At 34.1% G+C, this 19,335-nt stretch overlaps 1 protein-coding gene across 1 annotated transcript; it reads left to right on the forward strand.

Annotated features, from left to right (window-relative positions):
• The first annotated feature begins 317 nt into the window (after positions 1-317).
• Positions 318-18,211, forward strand: LOC131047741 (GDSL esterase/lipase At5g45960-like). Its single transcript, XM_059219248.1, has 7 exons — positions 318-326; positions 15,157-15,331; positions 15,463-15,593; positions 15,650-15,934; positions 16,016-16,271; positions 16,810-16,949; positions 18,146-18,211. The coding sequence occupies exons 1-7, from the start codon at positions 318-320 to the stop codon at positions 18,209-18,211; spliced, it is 1,062 nt and encodes a 353-aa protein (XP_059075231.1).
• The last annotated feature ends 1,124 nt before the right edge of the window (positions 18,212-19,335 follow it).

Below are 19,335 nucleotides of genomic sequence, written 5' to 3' on the forward strand. Positions count from 1 at the left end.
ACCAAAAGGAGAACAAAAACATTAGAGTCCAAGGAAAAACAACCTAGATCCCAAATATCCCTATTATGGCCCAGCACAACCCCTTTCACAACACCCCCTTCCTCAACCATGAGCATCTCTCCAAACCCACAGGTGCACAAAAGGTATAAAACAAGTGCACCAAAGGTATCCACACATAAATCTCCCCTTGAGGTTGAGCACCACAAAACCCATCCATCCAAAAATCGAGCCTTATGAACCAATGTGCAGGAAACCTTGAGCAAAGTGGGAAGGGATAGCCCTCACACAAGAACACAGAGGAAAGAAGGGCATTGAACATGGACCAGGTAAGTTGTCACATCACCATTCACATCATCCCCTTCATTCTCCCCAACACCCTCACCTCCCACCGAAACCCTAGTAGACGCCTTCTTGCTCCCACTTGTGCTAAAACCCTAGCAGACACCATTTCAGAAGCACAATTCTTGGATGGAAAGTTAAAAAGTTTTTAACTTTTAGTTAGTTATTGTTGATTTAAGTGTGACATACTTGAATTTGTACATTAGAATGTTATGAAAAAATATGAACCCCAATTTATTTGATTAGGAACAAGGAGAAACTATCTAAGAAGAGTGAAAACATAGAACTCATTAAAACATAACATCATCACAGCATCAACATGGGCATCTTGTATGGATATTTGGGTGTCTCTGAACTTTGTTCCAAAACCATTAAATTGGATCCAACATTTGAATAGGATAAAATATTTTAATAGAAAACTCTCAAAGGTGTTTGTCAACAACATAAGTTTCATATTAAGAAAAATATATTTCATTTATTAAAAAGGCTAATACATCATTTGTAGTGCAAGATCAATGATATTAGCTTTGCAAGTGTAAAAAATTATTTAAATTGAGATAAGGAATTATGTAGAATAGAGTCATTCATTATACTAATTATTAAATCTGACATATAAAATAATTTGTAAAGTGTCATTTATTACAAATTATTTGAGATATAACATTTTTTTTTAAATAAGGGGTAAACGCTTTTGACCTGGAGCTATGAACCAGTGAGGCCACAACTGGGCATTTCACATATTCAAATCCGTGAGCACAATGGCCCAGCGAAGGCACAAGGTATTGCAAGCACAAAGGCTTAGTAGGGATTTGAACCATGGTGGCTGTTTCACCAACGAAATGTTTTAACCATGGCACTACATGTCCGAAGACTTGAGATATAACCTAGAGTTAAATACCTTTATTTATTTATATCCATATTTATAAATATGTGTTTTTTGTGTATTTTATCTCAATTCTAAAATCTAGATCTTCTATTGATTGTTGATTAAATGAATTACACCCTATCTATTTGATCGTTTGGAAACATTATAAAGGATTAATAATTATAACAAGTGGTAGAGTGCGATATCTTAATGTTTAAAAGCAAATTGAAATTTACTCTTTTTTTCTCCTTTATGAATATCATAAACAATTATTTGATAAATATATCATAACAATGTTATTTTCTCTAACATACATGAGTTTGATATTGCAAACAAAATAAAAAAAAATCAAGATAAATTTTATTAGCACATAAAAATTTATAGGTATGAGAGCACTAAAATCTTATGGTTACATTGTTCAATTATTGATTTTGTGTCACCAAAATGAAAAAAAAAATTCAACCAGCAAAATGAGTAGATAGTATCATAGATGCAGAAAACTATGAACCATTATATCCAAATGCAAAAGATATAAATGATATAGCATTGAAAAATAATAAATTATTCTTAAAAATAAGTCAATTTGTATACAATGTAAGAGATTGTCTTTTTGACTCTTTACAACTATTGCTACTTATGTGATACACTTCTCTAGAACTATGCAATAGAACCATTAATCATTTCTTAAATTGTCTTGCAAGAAATGATCCAGGAGCTTTATTTTCACATAGATATGAGCTAGATATCAAAGCATTATATGAATTGAATGGATTTAATGATGTTAATACACATATATGATGAATGAGATTCTTTGTATTTTCAAGACCAAAATGTGATGAATGTGGTTTTTGGGGGAATATATTCTATATCAAATGGCTAGGAAAAGGCTAGATATTGAAATATGTATTTGGTCTTTGAAAAGAAAAGAAAAAAGTATTTTCATTTCAATCAAAGTTCACAAATTACTATATATTCTATCATATTCCATGATGAAAACCCTCTTTGTGGGCATTTTGATCTGCTTACTTTAGTCAAAAAAGAGAAATTCACCTAAACCAATAATTAACTTGTGTAAATAGTCAAAAATAATTTGTAATTCAAGAAGTTGTTCATCACAAGATACCTCAATAGATGTAATGTCCAATTTACGTAAAAATGCATTATCAATAATAGAAAGTGGCGATAGTATCATTGATGTAGAAAACTATGAACTAATACATACAAATACAAAAGACACAATTGACATTGTATTATTGTAAAATAGAAACTTGTTCAGAGTAAGCCAATTTGTATATAATGTAGGAGATTACCTTTTATCTCTTTGAAACTATGCTAAATATGTGGTATACTTATCTATAATTACAATCAAATCATTGGTCATTTCCTAAATTTTCTTGCAACAAATGATCCAAAAGCTTTATTTTTCATATATATATGAGCTAGATCCTAGGACATTATGTTAGTCCCAACCAATACTAAGACGGGAGGGTTGAATCAGTACATTACCAGTTTTTACTAATTGATACTTTTTATTTAAGTATAAACTAATTAACCATTCACCAATGTACACATTTACTGCAGAAGATTGAGCATACATGAAAAAATACACAAAGAAACACAGATTTATCTCGTGGAAACCCAATAGGGAGAAAACCATGGTGTGAGTAGAAACTCACAAAATTTGTACACTTTTGGAGTACGCCCGGTGAAGAGCCATCCCTGTTAGGAGATTACAAAGACACTGGTTAGGTGCCACCTGGTTAAGGGATTTTGATCAAGGTCGGTTAGTGCCTTTACCCTGTTAAAGGTAGCCTAGTTAAAGGACTTAGATCATCAGTTAAGATGTTACCTGATTAAGGGATTTATACAATGGGACCTGTTAATGTCCACCCATTTTAGGGATTTATGTTGCAGTCATTTGAAACCAGCAGATAAATGATTAAATACAAGAAGCTACACATTAGCCTGATCAGATCACAATTAGGCATTAGTCTTGGTCTGCATCGATTGTGCCTCTCCTTCACAATTCTGCCTTCTATCAGTTTGCTGATACTTGAATCTTGCACTGTCGGTCCTGTGTCACCCGAGTCACTACTCTGTGAAACCCCAATCTACCCGTCTTGTGTCACTCGGCTCTGCACACTCTGAAACTCCCCCTGTGTTCATTTTCACATTAACTTTAATCACCTCGACAACAACCCTCTCAAGAATGAGATATGTGAATTTATAGATCCTTAAGTCTTTCGCAAACTTTTCCCTCCATAACTTTCATTTAAAAAATTCCGTTGTCAAGCGTTAAAATGTGCTTCTGAAATCATGCAAGAATCTCTGTTAATACTGTTGAACATGTTGATATGTCTGTTAGTTGACTGAGAGAAGACTTCCGATTTAACTGGTTGTAACTAAACATCACCACTCTGTCAGTTACCAACTTTTTCGGTGAACCGATCACAACCTTGTCTAGACGATTTCCTCCTGTGTACCAGTTTAGTCTTTTCTTAACTAGTGGACATCTTTCTTATTGATCTACCCACCACTACTTGATCACCTTATTGCTTGCTGGTATACTTATTATCTGCCTATTTACTCACTACCTGGTTCACTTACTCCCTAAGGATGGGGAAGACTAAGGAGATGATGTTGCCAACAATGACAACCATATCATTTACCGGTCATACAAAATTGCATCAGAATGCCAACAAAATCCCCCTTTGGTATTGGTGAAAAATTCTGCAAACTACTGTGTCGGTCCCATGGCCCCTATTCCTGACAAGACTCCATAAAAGCCAAAATTATCCCTTTTGTCATCAAAGGAAAAGACTATCAAAAATGATTTGTCAAAATAAAGAAAACATTTCTTTAAAGTTTTCTTGAGAAACTTTGAAAGACGATTCCCATGAAGATTGAATTTTTTTCATTATAGTAAAGTGGCCATGTATTACTGCAATGAAGACCTTCATATCGCCAATTGTCTTGCAATCAGGTGCATGAATTAAGTTTTTTGCCTCTTTAATGTTTAGTTGCATGAAGTCTATGATTGGTGCTAAATAGAACTGGAGCTCTAACAAGATAAGACTTCTTTTGTCTTCTTCATCTTTCAACTTTCCGAGTTCATGATTGAGCATTTTGATTTTTCTAGTGAAATTTGATGTTGAACTACTAAGAGGATCAAATGAGCTTACCAGATCCTGAATCTCCTTTTGAATCTAATTTATGTTATCATCCAAATCTTTGATTAAGACAGGAAAGTTTGAAGATTTCATCAAGAGTTGACCAACTTGTTGTAGTGTGGTCTTAACCTCTTCTATATTGGTTGATAGAGCAACTTTTCCAACTGATATCTATTCCATTAGGTTATCTCCCCGCTTTGTTTCATATTGTCTTATTGCAACCTTCTCCAAATCGGTTTCCTTTGAACTAATTTCTTTGACCAGAGTATTCAACTGATCAATAATGGGTGCAGTATCGTCAATTGCAATGTTCGGGATGAGATCAGAGAGAATTGCTTAGGCTGAGGTGAGGATTTTTGCCTTCTTTTTCTTTTCTCTTAGTTTTACCTTTTCAGCTTGGATTCTCAGTTTTTCTGAGACTTTCATCAACTGTTTAGGGGTCATTTTGTTTATATCTATAACTGAATCACCTTCTTCTTCTTCCTTTATTCCTTCTTCAAATTTTGAGGGCTCAGCTTCTGAGCTAGTTGTTGTGATGATTCCTACCTTTTGCTTTACATTTTCCCTATCTAAGTCTAATTTTTTTACTGGAGGGGTATCCAACACTACTGTGTTATCTTTTATCTTCTCTTCCTCCTTTCCTTCCTTTGCTTTTTTCTCTTCCTCTTTTCTTTCCTCTCCCTTCCTCTTTTCCTTCCTCTTTTTTATTTTCTTCCTCATTTCCTACCTCTGTTCTCTTCTCTTCCTCTGTCTTCTTTACTTCCTCTTTTCCTTCTTCTGTTTTCTTTTCTTCCTCTTTTTCTTTCTCTATTCTCTCCTCTTCCTCTATCTTCTTTTCTGTCTCTATTTTCTCTTTTCTCTTCTCTTCCTCATTTCCTTCTTGAGAGAGATTAGGATTTTGTGTTGACAAGTTGTTGTGAGGTGTATCCTCATAAGGAATGTCTTCAACTAACACTTCTTCTTGACCTGACAATTTAGTTTTATCGACTTCCTCTACCTGTGATGCATGACCCAGTTGTTCAATACCTATTGTCAGATTGGGGATGTCTGATACAACGTCTCCTATGATGTCCTCAAAAGAGAATGTATCAAATCCTTTAGTGGAATCTTTAGCTTTTCCTTTATCAAGGACAGTTGCCCCTTTGTCCTGTTTAGTTTCTTGTCCAATTTCTTCTTCAACCTTCTTTTGCTAGTCCAAAATTTCCTTCCATGGGACAATACCTTTAGCATGCACTTCTCTAATTTCACCTACTACCACTCTTCCAATTCTGTTTCTTATCTTGAAATGTTGAATACATGCTTTAGCCACCAGTGAAGCTTGATCAAAATCTAATTAATGTTGTACTTCCATGAGTGCTTTTACTTTGAGCTCTTTTTCAATATCTAGAGAGGTCTTCCATCTTCCTTCAATTTTATCCAACAAATCTGATTGAATAATGCCATACAATTTGTTGGGAGTTCTACAAAAGGTGTGCAAGTTCCAGATCAAATCTTCCTCAAGTTTCCTCTTGTCTTCATCATTACTAAGAGAATATCTCCTTCCAACACTGGACATAACTCCAAATTCTTTGATTCCATGCACCATCTCATCAATTGTTGGAGCATTATTCCTTTCACTTCTTCTAACCTCTTTTATTTCCACACTGACCCAGTGTCACCTTCTTTCTTATCCTCTTCAATTTTTGGGTCACTCTTTCTCTTTCTAGTGTAAGTTACTCCTACCGGGGTGAACTCACAATACTAGTTCCCACTTTTTGACCAACTTTGACACTTAGATGAACATTTTGCAAAAAACCTTCACTTTCCGACACCTATAAATTTTAAACCGTTAAGAATTTGGAGACCGTTAAGAATTTGGAGATGATGTGAACTAGTGATTTGTAACATCTTTTTTGCAGATTCTAAATATAGTTTTTTCAAAAAAATTTGAATAAAATTATATTGATTTTTCTATCTCCCTCACAAGTAGTTTTTACAGCAAACAACATTTTTTAAGAGTGATGTGCATCCCGAAACGTATAACTTTTTTTCTATAAATGATAAAAACTTATATCTTTCAAATTTTGGTTTGTAACATCAATACCCAGGGCATGCAATTGGTTTGATAGTGATATGTTGAATATTTTTTATTTTATTAAGTTTTGAAGCCCGACTAATTATAATTTAGATATAGGTGTACATTTGAAAACATAACTTGTTCTATTTATCAAAATTCAGTTTTTTTTTTTTTTGTTAGAAAGAAGACACCAATATCCAGTGCATAGATATTTTTTAGAATTTTTTTGAATTAGTTTACTATTTTTCCCAATGCATTGAACAAAGAAGTTCATGTTCGGTGAAAAACCTACATTCATAAAAAATAAAATAAAAAAATATTAATAAAATTAAATATATTAAAAACTATACTATTTGGAAAGCTTATAATAAGGACTAAATCCTTAAGAAAATAAAACTTCTAAATGAATTCATTTGACCCCTCAAAAGCTAATGTAAAATTGGTTTTTTTATCAACATTTGATAGATGCAAAGGAGGCTCCATTGCAAGTATGATTTAGAAGTAGAGAGTTTCTATCCAAGAAATTTTGATCTAAGAGCCTTTGATCTAACTGTCTTCAATTAATTACTTCAAATGGGACCTCATAAAGCATAAATAATTATATTTTTTTTAAATGTATGATTTCAGCAAAAATTGGGATGTACCAAAAAGTGGGAACCAACTTTGTGAGTTTACCCACCAGTCTATCTTTGCTTGGTGAAGATACTGGAGTACCTAGATTCTTTTCCTTTGTGTATGTTGCCAGTTTAGTTGCTGCAGTGCACTTTGGTTTTGTTTTTGTCACTTTCTTCTTTCCACCAGTCAGTTCTTCATCTTTGGTAGGTGTGACCCCTACTTTCTCACTTGCATTGGTGGAGATAGTGGCACCAGATGCTTCACCTCCATATTTCTTGTCAAGGGTATCAATCATATTCTTTACTTTCTTTTAATGATAGGCGCCTTAAGTTCTTGTTTTATTTTAGAACTTGCCTCTTCGTATGTTCCAAACCTCTTTGCCTTCAAATCTACTGGTTTAGATGGAAGCATATTGATATGAATTTTAACAAAATCTTCTGTAACCTCATACCCCATAGGTGGAACCCAAAAATTTATGGGTTCAACTGCTTGGACAATACAACAATCTGTATCTACAAAAAAAAATGTTGTTCTTGTATTTCAACACTATTCTGGTTGGAATTCTGTCCCTCTTGTGCATTCGAGTTTGGAATTCTTTGAAATATCCCCACATTGCTTCCCCAAATTTATCTCCTAGATCGCTAATCATTTCACCTATCTGAACCATCTCATCAATTACCATACTACATTACCCTTACCGGGAAAATATTTTAGCACATGGAAGAATATACATACAAGTCGAGAGCCATATTTGAAGGATTGCTTCTTATCCTTCTTTATTATTTTCATGTAAACCATGAACTGACTTTGAATCATCTCTCATATGTCATAGGTTGCATCTTCTTTGATAATTCAATATCTAGCATGGATGGCACCGCTCAGCATACTATTCATCTGGCTAGATTGATAAACCCAGTAACCTAATACTGTAGAAGCAACTCTTACTTCAGCATCCTCAATATGGGTGATTGTCATAGCCCGACTATCACACTGGCATTTGGTTAATCGGATGACTTCATTTGATGAAATCATTCTTAGGGTTAATGATTCATCAATAGCACTGAACCCAGACACTCTTTGAATCACCTCCTTTAAAATATTGATCGGTGCATTAGCCTCCAGCCACAAAAATTGATCATGAACCCTGATTAGTACATATCTAACCTAGTCTTCATGAAATTGAACAAGAAAATCAATCACATTTGTCAAACCCTTTTTCTTCAGAGAGAAATTCTGGCTTCAATTGATCATTGTCACAGAGCCCATTGTAGACATATAAAAATGACCATATTCCTAAATGAATATTTTATGTTCATTCTTCTATTTTAGTTAAATCTAATTTAACTAAATTTCCCACATTCCTCTATTTAATTAAGTAAATTATTCAATTTATTTAGTTAAATTCACTTAAGCCCTTTTCGTCATTTAATTGAATAAATCATTTTATTTAATTAAATTCCTTATTCTTACCTTTTAATTAAATTTACATTTAATTAATAATCTACCCCAAATTGAATAAATCTAATTTATTCAAATTCTCAAATTGCAAACAAATTGAAATAAAGTAATTTATTTTAATTAATTCTATTTTCCCTCAACCAATTGCATTTTCCTACATCTCCCACTTGCATCATAAACCCTATTCCTAATTTCTTCTAGAATCCATCTAATCCTAATCGATTAACCCTAAACCCATCCATTATCCCTTTTCCCTAAATTTGAGAAGGTCACTTCTCAAATTTGGAGTAAAGTCTTCAAAAGGCATTAAAGCCTTTATCCATTCAACAAGCTAACTTGTTGAATACCCCCAAATTTGGAAGGACTCTTACAAATTTGTCCCCAAAGTCTTCAAACCATTAATGGTTAACTAACCATTAGTGGCATGGTTAGAGACTTTTTGACTAACTTAACCTCCATCTAGCCCAAGCGTCTCATCAAGCATTTATTGCTTTGACCATAGTTATTCCTTTAACCTTTGCACAAGAGTTTACCTCTTGGGTAAAAGCTTTATCCAATGGATAACCCTAACCTAACCTTAACCCTTACCTCCTAGGGTAATCATGAGGTCTTCTCAAGCATTTAATGCTTCTTACCTCTCCTCTCAACTAGCCTTATGTTGACAATTGTCACCATTTCATTGGTGAAAATTGAAAATGTGGATTGACAACTTTCAAACTTGACCCTTGATTAACTCTTTTAATCCTAACCATCCATTGCCCTATTTTTGCTATAAATAGATCTCTCATCCCTCCATTTTAAGGATCCATGCAAGCTTTTAGTATCTCATTTAGGCTTAATTTTATTAACACATATAGCTTCTCTTTGTAATAGGAATTAATCTAATAAGCATTTTAGACTATTTCCTTTATCATTAGCTTAACTCATAAACTACTATATCATGTTAGGATAGTATTGCTACTAATCTTGTCATCTTATAATCTAGTTTATTGCATTTGTAGAATCATGCATATATAGGATTCATTTTCATAACTAAATCAATCATAAGCATCCCTCATTCTTGCATTTTTCATCCCTAAGCCACTTTGCTCAGTGATCTGAGAGCAAAGGCATTGGCTTGAGGGACCTTGTGAGATAGAGAACCATGGAACCAACCTTCAGAAGTTGAGTCATTCTTCATGACTCCATAACTTGCACCAAGAAGTCCCGTGGGTGTGTGGACAAGCCTCTTTGAGCTTCATTTTTTCACATTTTAAGTTTCATAGCCTCGCTTTTCCCGCACACACCCATTAACCTCATTTCAAATGAACTTATCTCCAAGTTCTTTGAGTTTGCAATGAATATAGGAGCGAATATCTTCTACCAACAATACACCAGAGGGCACGAATGATAAAGCACCGGTCTTGTCGATTTCACCTTCTTTCATCGGGTGTAGCTTGAACTCGGTTTGGGGTTCCTTGATAGCTTCAACCAACATAGGAGTCGATATCTACGCTGCCATGATGACCTTCAATCAAGATTTTCATAGATGCAGTTGAAAACCCTTTCCTAGGGAATACCAAAGACCACTATCACTCTGCTTGAATTTCTTTTTCGCACAAACAAAGCTTAGGAATTTTAAATCGCCTTTGAAAGCACAAGATCTGAAGACAATTATCAAGTAGTTAGGTAAATGAAAATGCGCTACCATTTTCTTATTTATCCATTGAGATTTATTGGCACTAGAATCTAACGGTCAGATTTGAAGCACACAACTTAAGGTATACCGATCTGACTTCACTGGTTATTAGTTTCTGATACTGATACTCAAATAAATAGCTCATAGGACAAAATCCAATTAAGAACTCTTAGACAAAATTTTATTCATCACAACTATGCAGATAAACACATCCTTACATATGTTGAGGGGATTCTAGAGAAATCTTACCATATATGCTCCCCCTGGGCATTGATATGCCTAGTTAGAAGTGGAATTGTCATCACGGATGGATGATGACTTTATTTCAAGATGTCCTTGTCCTTCTTTTCCTTCATCCTTCTTGATCCATGTCTTTTTCATTTAATCTCTTATTGCTTCAGTTGTCTTCTTTCCTTTCAGGTTATTTTTCTCCTTTTTCTTGCTAAACCGATTCTTGTTTGCAGACCGGTTGTAGGATCGGCTTTTGCATTCTCTAGCTAGATGGATGATCTTATGGTAGTTAAAGAATGCTATACTAGTTATCCTCCATGGTCCTAGATTGTTCTCTAACCCATCCTCATTCTGCATGTTTCAGCAACATGACCAAAATTACCACACAAGAACATGTGGCATTCAATTGATTACTCCTTTTGTTAGGACAAACCGGTTTGAAGGGTGGTCTTGATACTTTTCTCTTGAACCTGCATTCTTCTGATCTATGTCTAAACTTATTGCAAGTGAAGCAATGTCAATTAAATATTTTTGCACTTGACAGGTTGCTTGATTTAGATCTACACTCATAAGCAGTGTGACCATACTTATGACAATTATGGCAGTAACCATCAAAAGTGAAAGTATTCTTTTGATTAACCGGTTTATTCCTATAGTCATTGGTCTTATGATCTGATTTTTCACAATGATTAAATGAGAATTTGGAAGACTGCGTACATCTTTCTTCTGAGTGATTTCTTTTATCATCATTCATCTTTTTGGATATGGATGATTCTCCAGTTTCCATAAGACCTGAACCAGGGTAACCAAGACCGGTTGTATCATTTCTTCTTCTCTAAGCCTTCAGTTGTCTATCTAGCTTCTCAGAGCTTTCATTGAATTTTATCAACCTCTCATTTCTCTCATTTTTCAACTTTCAACTCACTCTTGAGTTGTTCAATCTCTTTCATCATCCTCTCCTTTTCTTTTGCATTTTCATTCAGTTGTTTACGTATGCATTCATTTTCCAGAGTGAGAACTTGGATCTCTTCATCTTTCTCAATCATGATTGCATCATTTTCTCTCAGGGAATCCTCAGCAAGCCTCCTGGCTCTTTCATCTTTTGAGAGATCTTCTTCTACCTCTCTCTTTCTTTCATCAACACTTCTGCCAGCTTCTAGTATCTCAATCATTCTCAGGGCCTGGCCTTCATGTTCTCTTTTGAGATGTGTGATTTCTTCGGTCAGCTTCTTGTTCTTTTCTATGAGTTCTGAGACTACTTCTTTAGCTTCTTCAGGTCCACTCTGTTCAGAGAGTTGATCTATGATATCTTGACACTCATTTAGTTGTTGAGCCAATTCCTTCCTTTTAGCAAGATATTTTCTCAGTCTCTCTTTCAACATAGCAATAATCTCATTTGCTTCATCAATCTACTTCTGATACCGGTACTCTTCCATGATCTTTATCCTAAAGTTGTTAATCTTCACTTCAGAGGAACTAGGCTCTAATACTAATTGTTATTCCCAACCAATACTGAGAGGGGAGTGGTGAACCAGTACATTACCGGTTTTTACTAATTGATACTTTTGCTTTAAGTATGAACTAATTAACCATTCACAAATGTACACATTTGCTGGAGAAGATTGAGCATACATGAAAAGATACACAAAGACACACAAATTTATCTTGTGGAAACCCAATAGGGAGAAAACCACAGTGTGTGTAGAAACTCACAAATTTGTACTCTTCTAGAGTATGGTCGGTGAAGAGCCATCCCTGTTAGGAGATTACAAAGACACTGGTTAGGTGCCACCCGGTTAAGGGACTTTGATCAAGGTCAGTTAGTGCCTTTACCCTGTTAAAGGTAGCTTGGTTAAAGGACTTAGAACATCAGTTAAGATGTTAACCGGCTAAGGGATTTATACAATGGGACCTATTAAAGTCCACCCAGTTAAGGGATTTATGTTGCAGTCATTTTAAAACAATAGATAAATGATCAGATATAAGAATCTACACATTAGCCTAGGATTAGATCACAATTAGGCATCAGTCTTGGTCTGCATTGATTGTGCCTGTCCTTCATAACTCTGCCTTATGTCGGTCCTTTGTCACCTAAGTCACTACTCTACGAAACCCCACTCTACCGGTCTTGTGTCACTCAGCTTTGCACGCTCTGAAACTCCCCCTGTGTTCTTTTTCACATTAACTTTAATCACCTCAACAACAGCCCTTTCAAGAATGAGATATGTGAATTTATAGATCCTTAATTCTTTTGCCAACTTTTCCCTCTAAAACTTCTATTTAAAAAAATCTGTTTTCAAGCCTTAAAATGTGCTTCTGAAATCATGCAAGAATCTCTGTCAATATTGTTGAACATGTCGATATGTCCATTGGTTGAGTGAGAGAAGACTTCCGATTTAACTAGATGTAACTGAACGTTACCAGTCTGTCAGTTACCAACTTTTCCAGTGAGCCGATCACAACCTTGTCTAGCTGATTTCTTTCTATGTACTGGTTTAGTCTTTTCTTAGATGGTGGACGTCTTTCTTACCAATCTACTCATCGCTACCCAATCACCTTACTACTTGTCAGTCTACTACTTGCCGGTATACTTATTGGCTACCTATTTACTCACTACCCAGTTTGCTTACTCCGCAAGGATGGGGAAGACTAAGGAGATGATGTTGCCAACAATGACAACCATATCATTTACCGGTCATACAAAATTGCATCAAAATGCCAACACATTATATGAATCACATAGAGTCAATGATGTTAATACATATATACAATATATAAGACTGTTTGCAATTCTAAGACCAATTTTGTGATGAATATGGCCTTTGAGGCAACATATTTTGTACCAAATGGCTAGAAAAATTGCTCAATATTAAAATATGTATTCAATATTTGACAAGAAAAATAAATTAATTTCATTTCAATCAAAGCTCACAAACTATTACATAATCTATCTTGTTCCATGATAAAGACCGTCTTCATGGATATTTTGAACCACTTGTGTCAAATAAGATAAATTCATCTAAACCAGTAATTTACTTGTCTAAATGGTCAAAAATAATTTACAATTCAAGAAGTAGTTCTCCAAAAGATAACTCAATACATGTGATATCAAATTTATGTAAAAATGCATTATCAATATCAGAGTGTGATGATAGCCTTTTTCATAGTATTGCTACTTTTGCAAACAATGAATATGATGTCCAATGTCTTAAAACAATACATGGCCCAATCCATTTGCAACACAATTTTAGATAAGGACAAAGTAGCAATTAATTGTCTTCACGCAAGTCTAAAATTTGACTTAGTTTTCAATTATGGTGTGACAAGGTAGCAAATATTTATTGCCAAATTAGGAGACCCATATGAACAAAGAAAATTCAGGGACATGACTTTTGTTTTGAGTGGTTTTCTTATATTCCGCAAATAAGGATAAAACTTTGGACAACAAATAATGACATGTTTACCAAAGAATATGACAAATGCCAAAGGCCAACACAAGTGTACAATATCATGTGTTACAAAGTGAAGGACAAGCATCCACACTACAAGCCATTTGGAGATGATATTATAATGTCACATGACATTAATATTGAACAATCAGAAACAATAACGATTATCAAAGAAAAGAAAAAGGTAGTTTGCACAAATTGAAGGAAACCATCCAAAATAGAAACATGTACAAATTTGCAACTCCTCACAATCTACAAATTTCTTTCATACTATTTGCCTTGACTCACTTTGCGGAATAAAACAACAAATGCATGAACAAACTACAATTCATGACAAGGAGAAATCAACAAACAAAAAAAGACAACAATAGAATTACATGAAAAAAATTTAAGACATGCCTAAACATGTATGTGCAATTTGTGAATAGCTACATTTAAAAAAAACACAACAAACTTCACACAAAAAGCTAGTAAAATCTCTTGACATGATTTCCTTTCTCTATCCATCTATCACTTACCCCCACCCCCCCATCTCTCTCTCTCTTTATATGTATACTCCACATCTCTCCCCCTCCTCTCTCTCCCCCTCTCTCTCTATAACAAACATAAAATGAGCCTATTGATAATAGAGCTTGATCATTTTCTTAATTCAGAAGTTTCATTTCAGTAATTTTCAGAGACCTTTGTTGAAAAATAACATCTTTTGCTAAATTGCCTACTAATTGATCTGATGTATTACAAAAAGGTATGCAAAAACATTGACCACTTTTTCCCTATTTAACCTTCCATACCTCTTCGATGTAGCCATTGCACACACCAAGATGCAATTGCTAGTATTAATCTAATGTTGATGTTCATATGAACAAGATATTTTTAACCAATATTCAATAAAAAAAATTACTTTATTAGTGTTAAACCTAATTTGTTTGATTAAGTGGAGGTGCAACAAACACTAATTTTTCGCCGCCATTAAAGGTGTAACAATATTTTATTTGTGCGAAAGAGACAACGTAGCAAACTTGTTTCCACGATGATAACGTGCGGCAGTTTATAAAAACTCTAAAAAAGTAAACAGCTGATAATTTTTTTCTTATCGAAAGGAGTATGAACCACGTTTCCCAATTCAAAAATAGTTCGTGAATCTGACTCTTATATAGGTACCGCGAAGGCCTGAGAGTTTATGCTCTAGTCTAAGATAATTCTGTATAACAATGGGAGAAGATTATATTTCTTTGAGCATTTCTGTTCTAACATTATTTCTTCTTATATTGTATGTCGCTGAGGCAGAAGGATAGAGGCAACCGCTTGTTTCAGCGTTGTATTTGTTTGGAGACTCGACCATAGATCCTGGTAACAACAATTTTCTAGCGACTATTGTCAAATCTAATTTCCCTCCCTATGGAAGGGATTTTCCATACGGTCAACCGACTGGCAGATTCACAAATGGAAGATTAATTACAGACCAACTATGTAATGTTAATCTTATGCCTGATAGTACATTCAGTTTCATTATTGATATAAACACTCTTTGTTTACTTCATTTACTTTTCATTTTCATGGTTACTAACTTTGAATCTTTTGGATTGCATACCATCATATAGCTGAGCTATTAGGACTTCCAGATTTGCTGCCTGCATCTTTGGATCCCGAATTTCAAGGACAGAAGCTACTGACAGGGGCCAGTTTCGGTTCAGCTGCTTCAGGATATGCAGACAGTACTTCTATTCCTTTGGTTGGAACTCTTGTTCTTTTAATGTCTTTTTATTACTAAAGTTTTCAATTTTTAAGATTTACAGTAATGAGGGGCCAGAGATTAGCTCTGATCTTCTGTATTTGCAGAATGTTTTGCCACTGGAGAGACAAGTGAAAAATTTCAGGCTCTATAAAGTACGGCTTGCAAAACAATTCGGGCATGAAACTGCCAATAGGACCATATCTCAAGCATTATTTGCCGTAAGCGGAGGAAGTAATGACTTTGCCAATAATTATTTCATAAATCCTCTAACCAGGAAAAAGTATACCATTAAACAGTTCCAAGATCTGCTTCTAAAATCTCTAACTGTGTTTATACAGGTCAATGCTTTCTCTTATATGACTACAGCTTCTTTTGAATTCAGAATTCTTAAATGTATAAACTTGGTGCTTTGTGATCAGAATGTTTACAACGAGGGTGCTACTACAGTTGCCATTGTTGGGCTTCCTCCTTTTGGTTGTTTGCCTTCCCAAATTACTCTACACAACATACTAGAAAATAAATGTGTCGAGGAGTTTAATGAGGTTGCGAGCTCCTTCAATTCCAAGATCAAAGCTTTATTAAAGAAGATAAGGCCCAATTTTCCTGGTGCCCTTATTGCTTATTTTGATATATACGATAAGTTCTTTGACATCATTAAATCTCCTAATAAGTATGGTAAGTTAAAGTTACAGTCTTGCTTTGCATCCAACTCAATGACTAGTTAGAATCTTTTTAATTATATTTCTTAATACGGGTTATATTTATTATGATATTGTTATTAGAATTCAATTGTGTAGTTTCATGAGTAGTGGTTCATAGGAATCCATCTTTTTTGTGAGAATGAATAATATACATAGCATTCATAGCATCTAGGTGATGTTCATATTGGTGAATGGTACCACTGTGAGTATCACCTAGATGCTACGAGTGCTAAATGTACCATTTATTCTCACAAGAGATAGATTCCTATGAATCACTACTCTGAAAAATGGGTCTATGAGTTTGACTCAAAAACTACACAATTGAATTCTAATAGCAATATCATAATTTGACTTGCTATGAATATAATCTCCTCCTTATCAATAGGTCACTATTTTTATCTAAAGAAAATTGATTTTGATATAAATTAGTTATATACATGAAACTAGGTAACAATATTGAGACAAATGTTCCTTAAGAGAAAAAAATGAATTGGGGTCATTTTGCTTGGCAGGTTTTGAAGAGACCAGGAAAGGTTGTTGTGGAACGGGTCTATTGGAGACATCTATAGCATGCAACCCTAGAACATTAACTTGTCCCGATCCATCCAAATATGTGTTCTGGGATAGCTTTCATCCAACAACTAAATGTTATCAAATCATTGCCAAAGACTTGTTCCAACAATCTTTGGCTTTTTTCAACTCATCAATGCCAAGAAGCTAATGCAAACATAATTGAGTAGGACCTACACTATTTTACAATAAATCAGAAGAAAGGGCTAGTAAAATAATACGTTTTGCTCAAGTGGAAAGGATTTGTTATATTATTATTATGTTTTTAGAAGATATTTGGCCATGAAAACTATAAATTTTGGATCTCCTAGAAGTAAATGATAGATTTTAAAGTGATCCAGACATTGTGATGATCATTTTTCTTTTCCTTTCTAATATTTTAAATTTATGTTTATTTTTATTTCCTGAGAGGAAAATAGTAATGATAAAATTATGTTCATAATTTTTTAAGGAAAGTATAATGAATTGTAAAATTCCATGACATTTTTTCTTTTCTACATATTGGTTTTCAATTTTGAGTTGCATAAACATACTTATTCATTTGATCAATTATACATACTATGATAACAACTAATAACTTTTAAAAATGTACACTTCATCAAAGCTATTTTAATATGATATTCCTTTATTTTATAAATTATTATATCCTAATTTTTTTTTAATAAAATAAAATATTATAAATCAGACAAATTTTGCAATTAACAAAATGTGTATCTAACTATCCAACACCATAGTTTTGACCTCAATGCTGTCAATACCCTTATATATTTTGGACATCCTCTACACTATTATGAAGACATCGTATAATTGAACCACAATTTCATCATACCATACAATAAAATAGTCACAAAATAAGTATGTCAACCTTTTTCCTTCTTTTGAAAGGCACCCTCATTTAAGACTATATTCAATACTATAACCAATACCCATTACATAATTTTTAAGACTTAACAATATCATAATAATATTAACTACATAAATGTTATACTTTATTTTCTAACCTTAGCCTTATTATTAAATATATTCACTATGCGTCGATTCAATGGTCTCTTTAATAGACAAAATGCATACATTAATCTTATATATTACTTAGGTTTTCTAACCAATTTGTTTAAGTTTACATATAATAGTAATATGGATGGGTTTAGTTTGTATTTAATTTTAATCAACAGTTTTATAGGGTGAAAGCATAATATCGTGTCTTACTTTCTAAACCTTTTTTTCCTAAGGTAAAAGGCAAAATCCTGAAATATAGTAATAATATAGAGGATAATTATATATTACATAAGCAGTCGAGGAATGAGGACTGTAACTGAAACCATAAGAATGTTAAATATACAATAATAAAGTATTACGTATAAACAAGAGCCTTCACAGTGACCAAAAAAAAAGCCAGGGGCAACATCAAAACATGCACCAGATCTGAGCTTACGAGCATGAACCAAAAAAAGAAGCAATCCCCAACAGAGGGGCAACATTATAGAGGATTCGTCGTGTTTTCTTCAACCACCTCCTTACAATGCTTATTTCCAGGCCCTTCCTTTCCCCACATCTGCAAAGGCAAATGGTCATAATGTACCCGAGAATAAACCATCCCCTTTGTTGAAGAGGAGCTTCCTGAAGAATGTGTGGTATATAGATGAGGAGACGGTGCAGCGCATAGAAAACTAAGGAGAAGCGACTTACTACTGGAGGCTCAAGGAGATGAGTGTAGAGTGCCGCTTTACTTTTGAAGAATCTAGGAAGAATAGAGTGAACGAGGTGCCTTCGCATTCAACAGATCCTCACAAATTATAGTTTTGATTGCCTTTTCAACCTTCAAGCAATCCCTATTGAAGGTATTTTTTAGATGCTCACCCAAGAAAGGGTCTTGTGTAGGAAACTCCCACTGCTTGTGAGGCACTGCAATTCTTCTATTTATTGTCATATACTCCATTAGGCCACAATGTGTTAGATAACTCTAAGAAAGGAAACTAAAAGAATTAAGGTTATTCCGAACTGGAAACAAAGATTTATAGGCAGAGATATATATCCACCACTTGGGAAAACATACAAATGTTCACAGGGTGTATGCATCTTTGCACATATACCACATTGGATGATAAGATGCTCAAAACAAGTAGGCTTGTACCCAAAATATATCACATTAGAAGAGCCCTGAAAAAAATGATTGTTTAAATTTTTAGTAAATTGTACCCATTGATATCCACCTGCATTTGATTGACGTTTGGAGTGAAATAACACCACTGCAAACCTCCAAAGAATAAATATTTGCAAAGGGTGAGATAAATCATTCTTGTCTAAAATCTTGATCTTAGCCAGCTCTGCATCCTCTTTAATTTCATACTGCGAGAATGAGATACCCCCAGTATCAAGAAACACCCTTGTTTGCTAGTGCATCTACAAGATTATTTACTTCTCTGTAAAAATGGGAGATTTGATATTGACCAAAAAATTGTAAAAGGCTC

Source organism: Cryptomeria japonica, chromosome 4, assembly GCF_030272615.1.
Source record: "Cryptomeria japonica chromosome 4, Sugi_1.0, whole genome shotgun sequence".
NCBI lineage: Eukaryota > Viridiplantae > Streptophyta > Pinopsida > Cupressales > Cupressaceae > Cryptomeria > Cryptomeria japonica.

Bases quoted from the DNA above. Each gene is read 5' to 3' on its own strand.
- LOC131047741 (XM_059219248.1), top strand. The intron at 16,272-16,809 runs GTAAGTTAAAGT...TTTGCTTGGCAG, and splicing joins TAAATCTCCTAATAAGTATG to GTTTTGAAGAGACCAGGAAA. The intron at 16,950-18,145 runs CAAATCATTGCC...AGGATAATTATA, and splicing joins ATCCAACAACTAAATGTTAT to TATTACATAAGCAGTCGAGG.